Here is an 18,792-nt window from a genome sequence, read left to right as displayed (position 1 = left end):
AGCTTTTAAACAGGTTAGCAGGCCGTATCATGATTTCAGAAGGCCAAACTCAGACCTCAAAAGTAAATCTATGACAAACCGCATGCGAGAATTAGGTCTTAAATTTGTTAACAAACTATGTTTATGCCTTACAAAGCCTAACTCGGCCTAATTTATTCCCACCCCAGTTTGAACCATGTTATTAATCACTTGAAATAACCAGTAATAAAATACACTAATAAAAGGAGAAATATATATATATATATATATATATATATATATATATATATATATATATATATATTTTCACACACTAAAGAAATTGACCCCTCACAAAAATCCGTAGGTAAACAATGTGAGACACTATCACTATAGTTCATAAATGTATTGAGATTGCAACACATCCCTAGTGCCTCTTTTGTTGGTAATTTTATGGACTAAATTGATCAATGTAAACCACATTCGAGGATAAAATTGACTATCTAGAAACATATTTGTAGATGCATTTGCAATTTCGATACATATAAGATCAACACAACAACAAGTTACACTCTCCAAAAGGTTAGCTCATTGGAGATCATCCGCCCTAACTTGAGCTGGCAAAATCCGATTTCAGTACTACTTTTTTAATCTTTTGCTTTCATTCTCATTGTTCTGAATCAAATATTTTCTATAATTACATAAACTAATCTTTCAAGCGTTGCCAGTGCCTCGTTGGAACCCATCCACCCAAACTTAAGCTGGCAAAATCTTTTTTACTAATGACATTCCCTTATGATTAAAAGTACTTTACATAAAAGTTTTGCCTTAATAATACTACCATTTGTGGGTGCAAATAAATCCCTAGAGATTTCAATTTGCATAAAAATGGTATTTTCCTTTATTACACTCACAAAAGTTACAACAAATTAAATAAAATGGGATGCATGTATAATAACACTCTATCTATAACAAAATATAAACAAACAAAATTTCAAAAATAAATGTTTTTGACCTAAAATTTAACAAATTTTTTCTTTTAGAGATGCTTTTGCTTATATTTTGTTATCGAAGAAGTAATATATAATGTGCATGAATCTCTTGAAAGTTTTGTTTCCATTGTGATTCTACTCAACAGAGAGATTAGTTTCTCCAATTGCAGAGAGTTTTGCTCCCATTGTGGTTCTTCTCAACTGAGAGATTAGTTTCCGTAACTACATAAAAAATCCGATTCCGAAGTAAAGGATAAAAAAGTAATTTCAATAGCTCAACTTCTTTCATCTATGTACCATGTTCAAATTCTTTTGTATTTTACTTTATTGACATAAATTTTTGAACACACCTGCAAGTAGTGAGAGAGCCAAAAGCCATAGAGACGTTATAAGCATTTGGACCATTTTTTCAAACTTTGAAAATGAAATCAAATGAGATAGAGACTGTGTATGTGAGTGAGTGAGTGAGTGGTGTCTCTGCACAAAGAAGAATCTCAATCTCATCTCACATTCCTTTTCCTAAAAAGCCACACGTCCTCATCATCACAACACCTTCCTTTCAAACATCCTTAAACAGTTAAAACCAACATCCTATATTTTTTCAAACTTGTCTCAACCCATGTTGTTCTTTTTTTCCCGTTGAGTTCTAACAAACCCATTTCACCTTTTCCATTTCAAAAACTTTTCTTACCTCAAAGATGGAAACTTTATCTAAAAACAACGAAAAATCTCAAAAGAAAAAAGATGGGTCTCGTTCTTCTTGTGTCACTGATTCAAGTGTGGAGTCTAGAACTACAAGTTTCAGTGGATCTAATTCAACCTCGTCAATTTCTACTTCAGAAGTTGAAGCTAAATCAAATGGTACTCCTCTTGGTTGGCCTATTCTCAAAGCTACACTTTCCAGCTCAAAGCGTTCTTGTTCTTCTGATGACAAAGAAAACAAACACAAATCAAACTTGGAAGTGGAACGCACAAAATGTACAACTATGGATGTAAAAGTGTCAGGTTAGTTTTTAATTTGTGATAGTAGCTACACTTTCTAGACTGACACCTCTGATCGAAGGTGTGTCTGGTGTCCGACACTTGTTAGTGTCTGACACATGTAATTACATTCAATTGATTGATTTATCAAATTATTATCGCTGTCGACGTGTTGTTGACGTATTAGTGTTGTGTCTGGTGTCTATGTATGTGTCGGTCTTCATAGGTATTTAACAATGTGTTTTGTTTTATTCTGTAATTAAATTGGTTGGAATCAGTAATATGATTTGAAGTTATTAAGAATGTCTGTTTGTTTGTTGTTTTGATTTTTAAGTGCTAATTATTGGATTTGTCCTTTTTTTTTTGGATTGAAACAGATGTTGATATGATGAAGGAAAGATTTGCAAAATTGTTGCTAGGTGAAGATATGTCAGGTTCAGGAAAAGGGGTTTGCACTGCTTTGGCAATATCTAATGCCATTACTAATCTTTGTGGTATGTTTACTGAGATAAATCCATATTGTAGTTGACAAATTTTCTTTTGGTTTGTTTAAGTTGGCAAAGGCTCAAAATTCAAAATTTTCTTTTAAGTTAATTATGTGTTTCTTTTCATGGTAAGGAGAGCTAAAAGTGATTTTAGACACATAAAATTGATTTTGACATGTTGGACAATATCTATTTGAGTTGATTAGGCTTCTAGAGTTGATTATGACTTGAAATCAAGATTTGTAACTTTAGACTCCAAACGTGTTTTTAACACTTAAATTTAATGTTCAACTCCCAGCTTTTTTATGACTGTAGCACTCTTATAAAAATTATGTACCAAACTACCATTCTTTTGGAATTAATAACACTACTAACACTCTTTTTTTTGATTGGACACTATATCCACTAGTATTGTGACATGTGGCATACCAATACCATCATGTCTAGGATGGTATTGGTGTGGCATGTGTCTCGATACTATTGGTTATAGTGTCCAATCAAAAAAAGAGTGGTGGTAATGGTGTTATTAATTTCAAAAGGATGGTAGTTTGGTACATAATTTTTGTAAGAGTGTTACAATAATAAAAAAACCTTCAACTCACTTTTACATGAATGTATTCAAACATAATCCATTCCAAATTGAACTCTCTTTTACAAAATCTATTCAATTGAAATCACTTTTTGTTACTGCAAAACCAAACAAACAATAAGTTGTATGATTTATTCAATTCAATTTGAATTTCATGAACATGTAGCTACTGCATTTGGGCAACTTTGGAGACTAGAACCACTACCTTGTGAGAAGAAAGAAATGTGGCAAAGAGAGATGGAATGGCTTATTAGTGTCAGTGATCACATTGTTGAATTAATACCTTCTTGGCAAACATTTCCTGATGGAAAGAAACTTGAGGTAAATTTGGATCGAATCTTAAGCCCAATGCTGAAACTATCACCATATATGTGAATTATTATGATTATGATGTTTCTAATATGGTTCATTCTGCAGGTAATGACTTGCAGGCCCAGGACAGATATTTGCATCAACCTTCCAGCCCTTCGCAAACTCGATAACATGCTACTCGTGAGTATCGAATCTTGTTCTTTTGCGGCACACTAGTAGTTCTAGTCGGCAGACACATCATTGAATGATTGCTTGCAGTTTCCAATTAATTTACATTTTCTTTTAACACAGGAAATATTAGACAGTTTCGGAGCTACAGAATTTTGGTATGTTGATCAAGGAATTGTAGCCGCTGATTCAGAAGGTTCGGCCTCTTTTCGCAAGTCAATTCAGCGGCAAGAAGAGAAGTGGTGGCTCCCCGTTCCCCGTGTTCCCGAAGCAGGTCTCAGTGAGAAGTCAAGAAAGAAGTTGAATCACTCTAGAGAAAGTGCAAGTCAAATTCTCAAAGCAGCTATGTCTATCAACAGCATTGCTTTGGCTGAAATGGAAGTTCCTGAGTCATATTTGGAAACCCTCCCCAAGGTCTCACTTCTAACATAAATAGTCCTTTTTTCTATAGCCTATTCCATTTTATGACCAAGATAAATAGGGATTCAGATTTACACACGGTAATCAATCTCGACCATTGATTTCATATAGAAAGACTCAGAATACATGTTCATTAATTCAATTTCAAACGATCTCAACCATTAGTTTAGATCGAATGGTTGAGGTCAGTAACTGTATGATGCAATTACTGCAGGAAACTTGTTTCCGATGAATAGGTGTATGAGATCCATTACCCTATTATAGACTTGGGCATATCTTGGTTATCTACACCTACATTCTCTGCAAGCGCGCGCGCACACACTCACATGATTCTTCTGCATATATATGTACAATACCTCCTGTGAAATATTCTCCAGTTAATCTTCTGTCAATTAATGACATTGCGCTGAACATTAGTTTGAGTTTTTTATTTTATCAATTTACAGAATGGAAGAACTTGCCTTGGAGATTTTATTTACCGATACATCACATCAGATCAATTCTCCTCGGAGTGCCTACTTGATTGTTTAGACCTCTCTTCTGAACATATTGCACTCGAGATTGCAAACCGCGTGGAAGCTGCTATTTATCTATGGCGTCGAAGATCTAACCACAGATCAACGCCTAATCCCAACCGTTCAACTACAAAGTCTTCATGGGGGATGGTTAAGGACTTCATGCTTGATGGAGATAAGAGAGAATTGCTAGCACATAGAGCTGAAAACATTCTAAATTCCTTGAAGCATCGGTTCCCTGGCTTAACTCAAACTACCTTGGATACCAGCAAGATCCAATGCAACAAGGTTCCAATTCTATACAATTATATATCTTATTATTTCATGATCAATCTTATGACCTTTTTAACATTGACACATTTTACTCAAACATTTCAGGATGTTGGAAAATCTATTCTAGAAAGCTACTCTAGAGTTTTGGAGAGCATGGCTTATAACATTATATCACGCATCGATGATTTGTTATACGTGGATGAGTTAACAAAACATTCAGATAGATTTGCATTGGTTCCTACAACGGGTAATACGGTTTCACGTCCATTTTCAGTGTCTGTCTCAGGCACTCCACACAAAGCACCATTTGGCACGCCTAAGTTTTCGCCTTCTGTGCCATTGATTAGTCCTGTAAGAGGGGAGAGAACTCCTTTCCTCCACAACAACAACAACAATAAAAACAATGTCAACAACGTCAAACCTCAGCGTCGCGGCTTTGGTGTGAGAAGAGCTTTGTCAAATTATCTTGGTGTTGAGACTAAAACAAAGACATGTGGCAATTCAACTGAGGTCAATGGTTCAAACCCAAGTAACAAGAAAACAGAACAACCTCTAAATGCTGTGAAATTCGGTTGAGCATAAAGTCTTGTAAACATTTATCAATTTTTATTCCCCTTTCATTTGTATCCATTCACCAATATTTTATTTGGTAGTAGTTGAGAATTCAAATTCATAGTTATTATATTACTTAAATCTGAAGTAGTTGGTATTTTATATATTTGAATTCAAATATGTTTGAAATCATGTTCAAATGATATTTCAGCAATTAATTGGATGAAATCATATGTCCTTTTCGTAGTTATATATCAAACCAATATAAGAGACGGATTATCCATATTTCAAAGTTTAAAATAGAGGAGTATTGTCCCCGTGAGCTCAGGGACACCCCACTAGACTACTTAAAAAATAGAGCAGTATTATTTGAATAGAAAATCATCCCCTCTATAAAACATTAGGCTTATATATGTATAATGAAATGATATACGAGCTCTTGGGAAAACAGAATCATCATATTTTTATATGATTTTTGTTTTTATGTAATTCTTTTTTTTATCTCCGGATTCAACATCAACATTTACTATATACGGTGTTGATTTTTGATTTTTGTGTCTCTGTAACATAGCTCCTACCAATATAAGTTGGTCTAGTTGGTAAGATCAACTCATTTTACAAGAATATGAGGTCAAATTATGTTGTCGATATGACGACTTCGGTGGATATGTGATTATTTTTGTCCAACACTTTGAGTCTCCGACCCTCTTACTCTTGAATCCAACTCATATAAATTTGTTGGACACATTCGCAAAATGTTAAATTCACCTTTTAACTAGGGTGGTTGGGTAACTCAATTGGTTTGAATTAAGAGATAATGAGATGAAGGTCTTAGTTTCAAACGCGGATCTTGGGTAGAAAAAAATAATAATATATGAACCGGCAATTACTAACATTATTCGTCATTATTTTTTTTAAAGAATTTACCTTTTAATCTTTTAATTATTTCAAAAATAATTGAAAAATTAATTCAAAACTTTTCTTTTATGTAAGTCTGTCTAAAATTTATTCCCATAGTATGGTTCTGTTTGGTAAAAACTAACAGATAACAAATAAGTTAGCTTATAGTGGATGGACTTTTTTTTTGAACAAACTAAAATGAGATATATTATAAACAAAATTAATTTAACGTGCACAAGACATGCAAAAGGTAAACCAACCAAAAATATTTACAACATCAAGGTGCTGAAATAATGAAAGCACCAGCAAAAAGTTCAAACAAATTTATAGTGGATGGACTTATAATGATTGACTTATAATCTAATTTATAAATTGATAGCGTGTAAGCTAACTGATTGAATTTATAGTTTTTGGTAAAATTAACGGATGAATTAACTTATAAATATAAAATAATATAAAAAAATGTGCATTTAATTAATGTTTATTTGTTTAAATCAAGATTACAAGGGCAAAAAATGATAAAAACATGGTATAAAAATTGATATAATCTCATAAAATAAGTTATAAACTCTTATAAAAATGATAGTTACAAACAAATTTTTGTTTAATCTTACGAGTTATAAGCTACTCCCTCCGTCCTAAAACATAAACAAAAATGGTCAATATAAGATGACGTATTTGTTCTTCCTTACAAAAAATATAAGTTAATGTATTTAATACAAATTTTAAATTAAACATTACTCCATCCGTCACATAATAACTGGGTCATTTGCACAAAAAAAGTGTCATAAAATAACTGAGTCATTTCACTTTTCAATACAATATCAATTATTTTTTTTCCTTTATAACTCTAATTAATATTACTTTCATCACTCTCAATTCAATATATTCCATTTTGCTTTTATGATAGTGGAGAATGCACCAATACTTAACAAAAACATTTTTTTTTGGTGGTGGCCGGGGTTTGAACCCCAGACCTTGTATATTTTTATGCATTGTCCATACCAACTGAGCTAAGCTCACGAGGACACTTAACAAAAACATTTAAAACCATTTTTCTCACTCCTTCATTTATACATTTTTCTTAATATGTGTGAAATCAACAAATCCGGAATGGATGGAGTAATATTTTGGGATGGAGGAAGTATTATTTCTTAACAAACAGACCCTAGGGAAGATTTTCCATAGAATGTGTGTTAAAACTTCGAAATGAAAGTAATCAATGCAGGCGGCATAAAAAAAACAAAAACCACCGCAGCACATTATTAACGAAAAGGGGCATTCCGAGAATTGAACTCGGGACCTCTCGCACCCTAAGCGAGAATCATACCACTAGACCAAATGCCCTTTCATGTCAACATCTCCAAAAACATCCTTCTCAAACCTTCATTTCTAAACAGCAACAGCGTTCACCTTAACTCAAAACAATCTCAATAAACCATCACCAACCTCAAACAAACAAACCCAGCAAACACAAAAATGACCCTCTCATCATCAATCACCAGCGTTCACATAACAGCCCTCGACGCAATCACAAACGTAAACTCACTCTTCACCCTCGGCGTATTCATCGGCCTCTCCTTCAACCCAAATGACCCCTCCAACACTCTCAACACAGACCCCTCCTGTGTCCCCACCACCGCCATCGCCGAAAACCTCGTCGCATTTCATGTATACTCATTCAGCTCATTCCTCTTCTCTAGTCTCATCGCTCTTGCACTCAAACAAACCATTCGTCTTTCAAGAACTTCCTCTCATGTTGCTCATGTTAATGGATCTGTGCTAAGAGTTGGGATGCTTGTTTCTGGGATTGGATCTGTTTTAGGATGTGCGTTTCTTATGCTTGCTTTAGTGAATGTTGTGCAGATTAAGCTTGGGACTGTTGCTTGTGGGAGTCAACATGCTTTGGCTGCTGTTGTCCCGCTTTTTGTTTTTGTTCCCATTTCGCTTTGTGTTTATGTTACTGTTGTTGTTTATGCTTTTACTCGCTAGATTTTTTGGATGAAATAATCGTTGTTCAATTCAACTAGGGTGCTCTGTCTGTTTTTGGAATTGTCTTTGTTTTTTTTTTTCTTCTTTATGAAATCACATGAGTTATGATCTATCAGCATCGACAGCACCAACACCAACACATTTGATCGAAGACATGTCCAATGTTTGACATGTGTACAGAAATGTATATGACACTAACACATGGTTGTGTTACTGTCTCATAATTTTGTCTCTTGTGTCGACGTGTCAATGTTTATGTTGCGTGTTTGGTGTTTATGTGTTTGTATGTGTTCGTGCTTCATAGGCTATGATGTATGATTATTGTTGTTGTAAGATTTATTTATTTGTTTTGTAAACAAAAAGTTTAGGTGAGTTTGATCTTAGATGCGTACTAAGATAAGGGCATGTCTAGTTTTATGCTTAGGGATTATCTATCAACGAGATTTTTTAATGTTGATGACGGGAGTTGAACTCATGTGTTTATGGAATATGAGTCAATTTCTTGTCAACTTGAAGAAACTCGGTAGGTTGTTGAAAGGTTTAATATTACTTTGGGATAATTGGAATGTTATGAAAAATTGAGAGAAACATTGGAGAGGTATTATGATTTGTTAATTTTGAAAAATTGAATTGGATATTGAACCACTGATTTGAAAACCTGACCAACAATTTGTTCACTTAAGTGTATGTTGGTGATTGCTCATCTCTTCCCTATATCACATTTGTCGACATGCATTATTGGAAGCTATCTTCTGCCAATGTATTAACAGATAAAATATACCACCGGAAATTAGCTTCCAGTAAGATCCCACAGTTTTAGGGGGTTGGATGAGGAGTCACCGTGTATGTTTGGATTCACGAAGCTCGTTTACTTTGAAATTTAGACAAAAATGTATTTGTGATTCTGCAATCTTGGGATATTTTAGTGGATAAACTAATGCCTCAAATAGCGAAAGAATCCTCATATACTTCCGGAAGATATATTATTATGAGCTATACACGGGATTCAGGTATCCACCTTAAAGGAAACTTGTCTCTGGGATTCTCAGAATCGCGGTGAGCAAACACAATTTTGCAAAAGTTACTTTTACACTGTAATTTTAAGAAAGTTTTAAGAAAACTGATGTGCTGTTCTGATTTTGCCTCCAATCAAAACATACACCAAGTGGTTGTTGATTCAATGTGCATTGATAAAATAGTGTATATCTGTAGTGTGGAGAAAATATTTTGGCATGAGTAATAGGCTGGGTTAGGAACAAGTGTGTGGAATGGGTTTATTTGCAAATAAACTGTGGGTGGACTTTTCCCATGATTGCAGTGTTCTATTTATGTCTATCCATTGTCACATTAGCATGGGGAAATTATTACATCATATATTATGAGAAATAACAACATCAAAATTTCATTACAGCATATAAACATTGAAATAAATAAAAGAAAAATCTAAATTAATACCGTGCTCTATAACAAGTTGCAAGCTGGGAATAGAAGTAATATCGGTATCGGATACGTATCGGATACCGATATTCGCAGATATGCACCCACGAAGTATCGGAATTAAATTATTTAAATTTTAAAAAAATATTTTAACGGATACTTATACGATACTCTGCAAATACACAAGGATACTTATAAGATACTTCACAGATACGTATCCTAGAAAAAGATGAAGAGTAAAAAAGTGAGACAATGTTGTAAACATTAGGTAGAGATGTATATGATTCAATTTTAGTTATGCATAGCTAGAATTGTTTCTCGATGAACCACTTAAAATTATACTTCTTGCGGATGAAGGTAACGAGAAAGAGGTGATCCAGTTAATCAACATTAGATAAAATTCGTGTTGAGTTCTTTTAATTAATGTTTATTTTCTTCAAGTATTTTACATACATATAAGTTTTAGTATAAAATTTTTGTTAACGTATCTTAGACGTATCGTATCCTAAATTTTGAAAAATTTGCGTATCCGCGTACCTATATCGTATCGTATCTGCATCCGTATCCGTATCTGGGCTTCATAGGTATGAGTAGATAGATGATGTTCAATGTAAAAGATGGACACCAAATACGTTGACCTTTTTTTTTTTAATTTTTTTTTTTAAAATTCAAGTATAGTGTATAGATAAAAGTTTAAATGCATTTTTGACCTTTCAATTTTTTTAATTGTCTTATTTTGATCCCCTAATTTCAACTGTGCGATTTTAACTCATATTTACCCCCCTTTCAGATTAACTGGCTACGTCGTTAAAAGTAGGGTAATTGTTGTTCACACATTTGATAGGGCTGAAACACACGAGTAAATTACTCAAATGCCCCTCGATAGTTAACTGCCGAAGTTTACTGGAACCAGCTGCAGTTAACTGCAGAGGTTTTCCTCGGTAGTTAACTGCCGAGGCATTCCAGCTACAAATCTGGCAGAAGCTCTCTCATCCATTATTACTCTCATTTTACCAAATTTTTTTCATATCTCTCTCAAAATCTTACTAAAAAACCCATCCAAATCCAACCAAATTTATTAAACAAAATCACAAGTAAGTAATCATAATGCTATTAACTTACATTTTAGTTGTTATAAATGTTTTTTTTTTTAGTTTTTAAGGAGATTTAATTTATTTTAGTTTTGAGTAGATTAACATGTTATAATTCATTTTTAGCGTAGATGTTAGTTGATTAATTTAGTTAAAATGTTTGCATGATGTTTATATTATAGTTTAGAGTTTTAGGGTTATTTTTTATTTTGGTGTTTTATATTTATTTTTTTATTTTAGTTTTTAAGTAGATTTACATGTAAGAGTATAAGATTATTTTAAGATCAGATATAAGTTGAATAATTTTGTTATATTTTTCATTATTTTTATGTTTTTTTAGGGTTATTTTTATGAATTATAGGGTTTATGTAAAATTTACACTTCAAGTGTTTGATGAAATGTTTGAATGAGTTTTTCATTAATTGTTTTCAATTTCTTATTGTGTAGATTTGAAACAATGGCCGGGTGGATCGACGTTCATGCACAATTCAATGACGGAGAACCTCATATGTTGAAGGTTCGGTGCCTTGGTGTAATGTTAAAAGTTCTCAAGGATGAACTAGATGAATTCAACCAAAGGAGTCTACCCCGGAGACACAAGGAGGGTGTAAAACGTTCGGTATAAACGTCCAACGTTCGACGAGGGGAGAGTATCATTCACTTGGGTGGAGTTAAAGAACGACGAAAACGTGACGAGCATGTTTTGGGAGCACAACATGTTCCAGTGGATCAATATGCGGGTAACATTGATGAGATCAACTGAAGATATCATCAAGAGTCTGATTCCGCCAGAAGATCGTGATTAGGTAGGGAATGCACTTTCCAACTACAACGATTGTCTTCCTTTAAATGGGATAATTCAAACTTTCCAAACGGCGGGACTCCAATATTCGACCAACATTCCCATTGTTCCTTTCAAAAGATTAAATTCTTGTTCGGCTGGTTTAAATGAAGGTATTGAAGTGTCCAGGAATGGACCTCATTCTTTTGACACTTGAATACCGTCATTTAAACCAAACCTGAAAAGAATTTAATCATTTGAATGGAACTATGGGAATGCCGGACGAGTGTTGGAGTCCTGCTGTTTGGCAAGTTTGAATTTACCCCATTTAAAGGTAAGACAATTGTTGTAGTTGGAATGCACATTCCAACTACAACAATTGTCTTACTCTGGATGGGGCAATTCAAACTTGTTAATCCGCAGGACTCCAGCATTCGCCCGGAAGTTCTTTTGTTTCATTCAAAAGGTTAAATTCTTGTTGGCTTCGTTTAAATGATGGTATTGAGGTGTCAAGGTCTGGACCTCATTCCGTTAGCACTTGGATACTATCATTTTAAACCAAGACCAACAAGAATTTAATATTTTGAATGAAACAAAAGGACTTCTGGACGAATGGTGGAGTCCAGCTACTTAGCAAGTTTGAATTTGCCCCATTCAGAGGCAAGACAATTCATCAAAACCTAAACCTAACAATTCAATAAAACTTCTATAACAATTATAAGAATTCATAACAACCTAAACCTAAACAATTCTAACAATTCTAACCTAAACTATCCTAAAATCATAAAACATAAACCTAACAATTCTAACAATTTTAACAATTCTACAATAAATCGTCAAAACAATAAAACCTAAACATAAATCTAACATATCATAAAATCAATAAAACCTATATAATCGAAATTTAACAAAAAAAAAACAAACAATTCAACAACAAAACAGCAATGCAATAAGATTCAAACAACGTACTTGTTTTTGTGATTGAAATTGGCTTGGAATGGCTTCAAATGGCTGATAATCGCACATTGCACAACCAAAAACGTAACAATGGAGTTTTGAAAACTCCTATGCCAGTTCTGTTCTTATAACAAAACGTCGGCAGTTAACTACCGAGGAAAACATCGGCAGTTAACTACAACCGGTTTCAGTAAACTTCGGCAGTTAACTGCTGATGAGCATTTGAGTAATTTACTCGTGTGTTTCAGCCCTATCAAATGTGTGAACAACAATTTTCTAAAATTAGCCATATCAGTGCTTTTTGGTTAAAATAGCACTTGGGCTAATAAATAAAAAATAGGGTAAATATGAGGGGTAAAAATCGTGCAACTAAAATTAAGTGATCAAAATTGAACAATTGAAAAATATGGGAGATCTAAAATATATTTAAACCGAAGATAAGAAGTGAGACAAAGAGATATAAGTATATGGTGTCTAAATTTCATGGTTAAATAATTATGCAACAATTTTATCACATACATTATTTACCTGTGATATGACGTACCCCTTCGGACATTTCTTAAAGAAGTAAATATATCAAGAATAGCTTGAAATTGGTGTAATCCATTCTTTAAAATTTCCAAAAATATTTTTTTTATACACTAATTCTTCTTTTAGATTCTCTAACAAGTGATCTAAATATACTTGTTAGCCGGACTTTTTTTACCTTTTACTAAAAAATCAAAGAGGAGTTTAAGGGAGGAATAAATGTTTGGTCAATTTTATTTACTTAGAAGTTATTAGTCAATTCTAATTATTGTCAAAACTGGTCAATTGAAAGAGGAGTTCCTAATTATCCTCAAAAGATAGTTCAAGTTGTTTTATTCATAAAAATAGTCTTTGAAGATTAAGTTTAAGACATATGTATAACATAAATCTGGCTTAAACACAGTCAATTGGCGAAGAAATGTTTGGTTAGTTTTACTTACTTAGAGTTATAATTCTAAGTCTCCACCAAAAAAAAAAAAAGAGTTACAATTCTAATTAAATTAATTGTCAAGGCTTAGCATATTTTCCTTTAAAAAAAAGCTTAACATTTACTTTTTTTTTTGAGGGGAACTTAACATTTACTTTACTCAACAAAAGGCTAAATATTTACAAATTTCTCTTATTTATAAGGCAATTATATGTTTGCACTCGTCTTAAATGGCATATTGTATTTTTATGAGTAAAGCTTCATTTTAGTCTCTCAAGTTAGTCCATGAATTAATTAAAAATATATATAAAAAATAAAATCCTCAGATGTTATTTGCAACAGCCAAGTAAGTCCACAATGTTAACCCTCATCAATTTTTCTAGTAAATCTTCATTTCAGTCCGTGTAATTTTAAATCTAAGGCCTCCTCCTCCTCCTTCCCCTTTGTCTCCTTCATGTTGCGCTTCGAACCTTCTCGGCGTTACTCCAATTGAAAAGAGAGTATTCCGATAGCTAAAAAATGTTTAGGGTTAATTTCTCATTTTGTTGAATATATGTGACCTCCAACATTGATGCTCAAAGTTAGTGTAATGAGTCAAAGAGTTGAAAGGGGCATTATAGGAAATGTGAATGTGGACTCTTATAAATAAGAGAAAGCCAAGAGAAAAAGGCATGGAAATTGTGATGTCAACATTCTTCTCCTAACCTCTTCTCTTGTTTACTATTCTTATTTTCCTGCAAATTTATTTCCTGCAATTGTACTCTCTCATTGTGCTTTCAAGTGAAACATTATCAATTAATTGAGATTTCCTTATATCAATTTTAGTACTGTTACAGTTAGTTAGAAGTTACAAAGCTAGTTATAGTTTACAATTTTCCAACTGCTTGTTGAATTAGGTTACCAATATAACAAACTTTGTAATTGTCATTGAACTAACATATAAGAGACAAGGATAGAATATGTACAAGTAAGTGAATGTGAACATTCAGATCTATAGATTGAGCTTTGTGAGCTGTAACTGCTCGAGACAAAATGATCAATAAAGAGAGTACATTCATATTGTGCAATTTCATTTCTTCTTTAATCTTTTCATTGTGATCGTGAAACATAAACAAAAGACTTTATATTAAAAGTCAAACACTAACCAATTATATAACAGGGTCACATGTTTATAAAACAACAACACTATAGTCTAAATACAAGGACCGTCCTGAAACATTTATTTATGTATAAAATACAACACATTCGGCAGGTAGTAATTTTGGCTATCTACTGCTGCTGAAGGTTGTCTTTGGTACTATATATTGTAACTTATATATTTATATGTGCGAGATGTGACAAAAAAGACCCAAAACACATGTTGCCAAAATAGGTAGTTGCATTGCATGTGCTAGCTACCATGTCTTATTTCCGTAGACTAGTTAACTATCTAGAGCATATATACTGCTTCTTCATATTTATATAGTACATTGGTCATCCTGTAACATTGTCAACAAATTCAATGTTAGAATATAAACTTGTGTTAATTAAATTATTTAATCTGTTGTTTAATTCCAATTTTAAATACCTTGTGTAGAGGATGGTGTTGCATATTGTGGCAGAATTATGATGTTAATAATAAAGGGAACCTGCACAAATTATAAACGGTAAATAATAAGTAAAAGTTCATTATTTAAAGTGTGTAATTAAAATGTATTTTACTTAATTAGATTATTATTTTTAGTTTTTTTGTTATTGCTTTTGCTAATGGACATCCAAATCAAGAGAACTTTCTGACCTTTCCACCAGTTCCCTCTTGAAGCACTGCCACTATCGCTACCATTCGAATCATCATCATCATCCTTATTTTTCTTGCTCTGCAAAATAAATAAAGTACATAATTAGCTTCAGCATCATTGCATGTATGCTTAATTATTGGTTTTGTTATAAGTTTAATTATATGAGTCTATATATATAAAATAAAAACCACGAGTGTCTACTTTGCCAATACACCACTAAAAAATAAAATTAACTATGAAAATTTAGACAAAAATTATAAAATATGTCACTATATTTAACATGTAAAATGTGGTCCAAAACGTCCACAAGTTCTAGCTCAATTTGCAAAAATGTCAAAACTGTTAGGTCGAACGTTATGACCGGGGTCACCTCCACTTGTGTGTGAGTTTATAATGACTTTGTCATTTCGCCTATCTAAAAAAAAAAAAAATGCGGTCCAAGTATATATCGCAATATCCTGCTAACTTAGGTATATTTACGAGGCTGGGAAAGAGACTCACAAAATGGGGGGTTTGAGTGGTCTTGCAAGTTGTAGGAGAACTATAATTTTCTTGACCACCATAATAGATTGATGAGCTGTAGTAATTACTGGGCTCCACTGTCTCATTCTGATAATAGGTGGTATCACTACCGGTATTCTTGTTAGAGATGCCACCGCTATTTCCACCTTTGTTTGAGTAATTTCCTGAAAGAATCCAAACTGAAACTTTACTATATAAATCCTAGACATTAAAAAGTGATATGTTTCCTTTATATAGACAAGTTTTGAGGTTGGAATTAACTCAAGATGGCATATATATTTTGTACTCTCCATGTCAAACTAGTATATGTTTAACGAACCTGGTGCTCCATAAGTATTGGATCCCATGTCGTGCCTTGTTGAATCTCTCCGTCCACCCTAAAGTTCCAAAACAGTGACAGTATATGGTTAGTAACATGTTAACTATAAGAGTAATGATACTCATACACCTATGTTTTCCCAAGCATCTTAATTACTTTAAGAAATATGATTAATTCAATTGAGTAAATTGGTACTTCAATTCAATGTTAAAATTGCGATTTATGCAATTATCTGATTAATCACAATTTCACAATTTTCAACGTAATCAAAATTAATCATATACTCAACTAAATTAATGACAATATTATATTGTAGGTGTCGAAAAAATTAGGTGTCTATAAAACAAATACATGTCCCACAAATACATGCTCAAAGAGTTAGCAGAACATAATCTTTCACAAATCACAATCCAAGTCTTTAATTTCATATCAAATATGATTATACTAAATGTTAGATATATAATAAAGACGATCCATACCGAGATAGACTAGTAGTTATTATAGTTTTGACCATAACTAAAATAGGTCAAACCGACACTTCTTTCAAATGGAGGAAGTCTTGTGTGTGGTCATGGTAATTTGGACAAAATATTTGGGGACATTCACATATTTGAAATAAGTTAGAAAGGAAAATGAATTAAATATTATTAAAATAACTAAATATTGATATGTACTTTTGTATAAGTTTGGTCAAATATAGTATTCAAGTCATTGTGACCATATAAGTATTTTCCTATGATGTTAATTTTTTCTTGTTAATTACACCCTCCCTCAATCTATAATTTTTTTTTTATTTTTTTTTTATTTTCATCTCAAAACTCTGTTTTTTTTAAAACTAATATGGTATGATTAGCCTATTTTTCTCTTTGTATTATTACAAAAAAGAAAAACATACACCGCATATAAATTTTATTTTTACTAAATAAATTAATTATAGTTAAATAATCCTATATATATATATATATATATATATATATTATATGCATTCAAAACCTTAAAGAACCAAATAAGTTGAATGAAAGAAGTATATACAAAAATTGAATGAAAGAAATATTACAATTTTTTTTTGAAGGGATATAACAATTAGTTTTTTTTTTCTTGACAAAGGGATATTACAATTAGTTTATAAGCACACAGAAGTATATTCCAAAAAAAAGCAATGGCGGAGTTAGCCTAATCTTTTTATATATAGAGCTAAATTTTGTATAAGCGAAATAAACTTTATTGAAAAAAAAAGCGTTAAAACTATTAGGGGTATGGGAAATGCTAAATAGTGCCCTTAAGACATTGGTTAAGAGAATAAAATTAGAAATATTGCATTGGAAAATGGTGAAAAGTGATGAGTTTGACTTTTTAAAAGTTAAAATATTGTTGAATTCAATACAAACTTACTATTTTTGGTTTCCTTAACAAGTGCCCTAAGGCACTCGTTAACATAACCCTAGGAGTATATATACAAACAATAGTTATAAAAATAACAAACACTCTATTTAATCCCCTCAAAAAATAAAAAAACCCTCTAATTTAATAAAACCAAAAACTCAACTCAATTTACTGATACTTAAACATTGCAACACTTGTTTTAGACCATACAACTTTTCAAATCAAAGGGCATGTTTTGGCTCAAATATCCTATAGCCAAAGTTTATTTTTGTGTTGATCAATAGTGTACATTTTAAGGGCAAGTTAAATAATTAACTTACAACTTATATATATTCGAATATATAGTTTATACTATTTTTAATTGTTTTGGGGTTGCCATGACTACCCCATAGCTATGGAAAGTGTCCTTCCCAAAGAAAACCTAGGGACATAGATCCTCTACAATGGTTTTAAGTTGCAGAACAGTTAGTTTAAGATGGATACAAATTTTCTGAAGAGTTCTGTAGCGGGTCCATTTTGAAATATCAGTAGCTAGGTCAAAGTTAGAAGAACTTAATTAGAAACAATATCTATGACATATTTCCAAAACTAATACACAATCTGAAAATATAAAATGAAAAAAATAAAAAAAAAGTCTTGTAGGGACATGCATAAATGAGCAAAATATATCCATGCATGAAAAAAAAATTATATAAGGGAGAGGAAATCATGCATACAGTTGATGGAGGTGGAAAAATGGAGCTAAAGATGCTGTTGGAAGAAGATGAAGTTGTGGATGGATCCTTAGGACCAAAAAGATGATCAAAATTGGTAGGAGTAGATGAGGAAGAACCAGCTCCTCCAACTTTCTTTTTGTTGTTCTTGTTCTCCATGTCTTTTGCTACTAAGTGTATAATTCACACTACTATAATTTAACTATATTTTTGAGAGCTTTAACTTTGTCAACCAACGAACAAAACTGTTTATATATAAAAGAAAAGAAGAAAAAAGAAAAGCTAACGAACAAAACTAACGACTAAAAAAGATTGGATAAGGTTTGCATGGAAGAAGCCAACAAATTAAAGAGATAACAATTAAGGAGAGAGTGCAGAAGGCAGAAAGAGCAGAGAAAAAGAAGAGGAAAGCACGTGATCGATAAAAGATGTGTGTTGGAACATGTAACGTATGAAAGGGCTATTTATAAGCCCAAAATATAGGATGCTCCCTCCATGTGCTCTCACTTGATTTCCATCCCTTTCCCCTCTCTATGACACATGCTTGTCCTAATGGGACCCACGTGGACATTATGCCTGAATCCGACTAATCATGCCACGTGTCATGATAGGTTTTCAATCTTTGACTTGTCAAGATTTGTTTTGGACATTGCACATTCATTCATGTAAAAGATTCAATACATGTTGTAATAGAAAATATGTGAGCTAGCAATAGATGT

At 32.4% G+C, this 18,792-nt stretch overlaps 3 protein-coding genes and 1 non-coding gene across 4 annotated transcripts; 2 read left to right on the top strand and 2 right to left on the bottom strand.

The window, feature by feature from the left end:
• Positions 1-1,368: 1,368 nt before the first annotated feature.
• Positions 1,369-5,495, top strand: ROPGEF5 (ROP guanine nucleotide exchange factor 5). Its single transcript, XM_085753370.1, has 7 exons — positions 1,369-1,955; positions 2,309-2,425; positions 3,172-3,326; positions 3,423-3,497; positions 3,609-3,899; positions 4,352-4,708; positions 4,799-5,495. The coding sequence occupies exons 1-7, from the start codon at positions 1,649-1,651 to the stop codon at positions 5,267-5,269; spliced, it is 1,773 nt and encodes a 590-aa protein (XP_085609496.1). The 5' UTR covers positions 1,369-1,648; the 3' UTR covers positions 5,270-5,495.
• A 1,925-nt stretch (positions 5,496-7,420) lies between these two features.
• TRNAP-AGG (transfer RNA proline (anticodon AGG)) lies at positions 7,421-7,492 on the bottom strand. Its single transcript has one exon. It is a non-coding gene; the product is annotated as a tRNA-Pro (tRNA).
• Positions 7,489-8,520, top strand: MEE60 (maternal effect embryo arrest 60). Its single transcript, XM_085753371.1, has one exon. The coding sequence runs from the start codon at positions 7,625-7,627 to the stop codon at positions 8,135-8,137; it is 513 nt and encodes a 170-aa protein (XP_085609497.1). The 5' UTR covers positions 7,489-7,624; the 3' UTR covers positions 8,138-8,520.
• Positions 8,521-14,411: 5,891 nt separating this feature from the next.
• LOC146939827 (uncharacterized) lies at positions 14,412-18,511 on the bottom strand. The gene is made up of 6 exons (XM_085753369.1): positions 18,077-18,511; positions 15,978-16,035; positions 15,638-15,822; positions 15,136-15,214; positions 14,926-14,986; positions 14,412-14,836 (listed from the first exon to the last, which is right to left on the bottom strand). Exons 1-5 carry the CDS (start codon positions 18,230-18,232, stop codon positions 14,970-14,972), a joined length of 495 nt encoding a protein of 164 aa, XP_085609495.1. The 5' UTR covers positions 18,233-18,511; the 3' UTR covers positions 14,412-14,836; positions 14,926-14,969.
• Positions 18,512-18,792: the final 281 nt, after the last annotated feature.

Source organism: Medicago sativa, chromosome 3 (genome assembly GCF_051527215.1).
Source record: "Medicago sativa cultivar Bolivia chromosome 3, Bolivia_mono, whole genome shotgun sequence".
Taxonomy (NCBI): Eukaryota; Viridiplantae; Streptophyta; class Magnoliopsida; order Fabales; family Fabaceae; genus Medicago; species Medicago sativa.
This window is presented reverse-complemented; position numbering and strand designations above follow the sequence as displayed.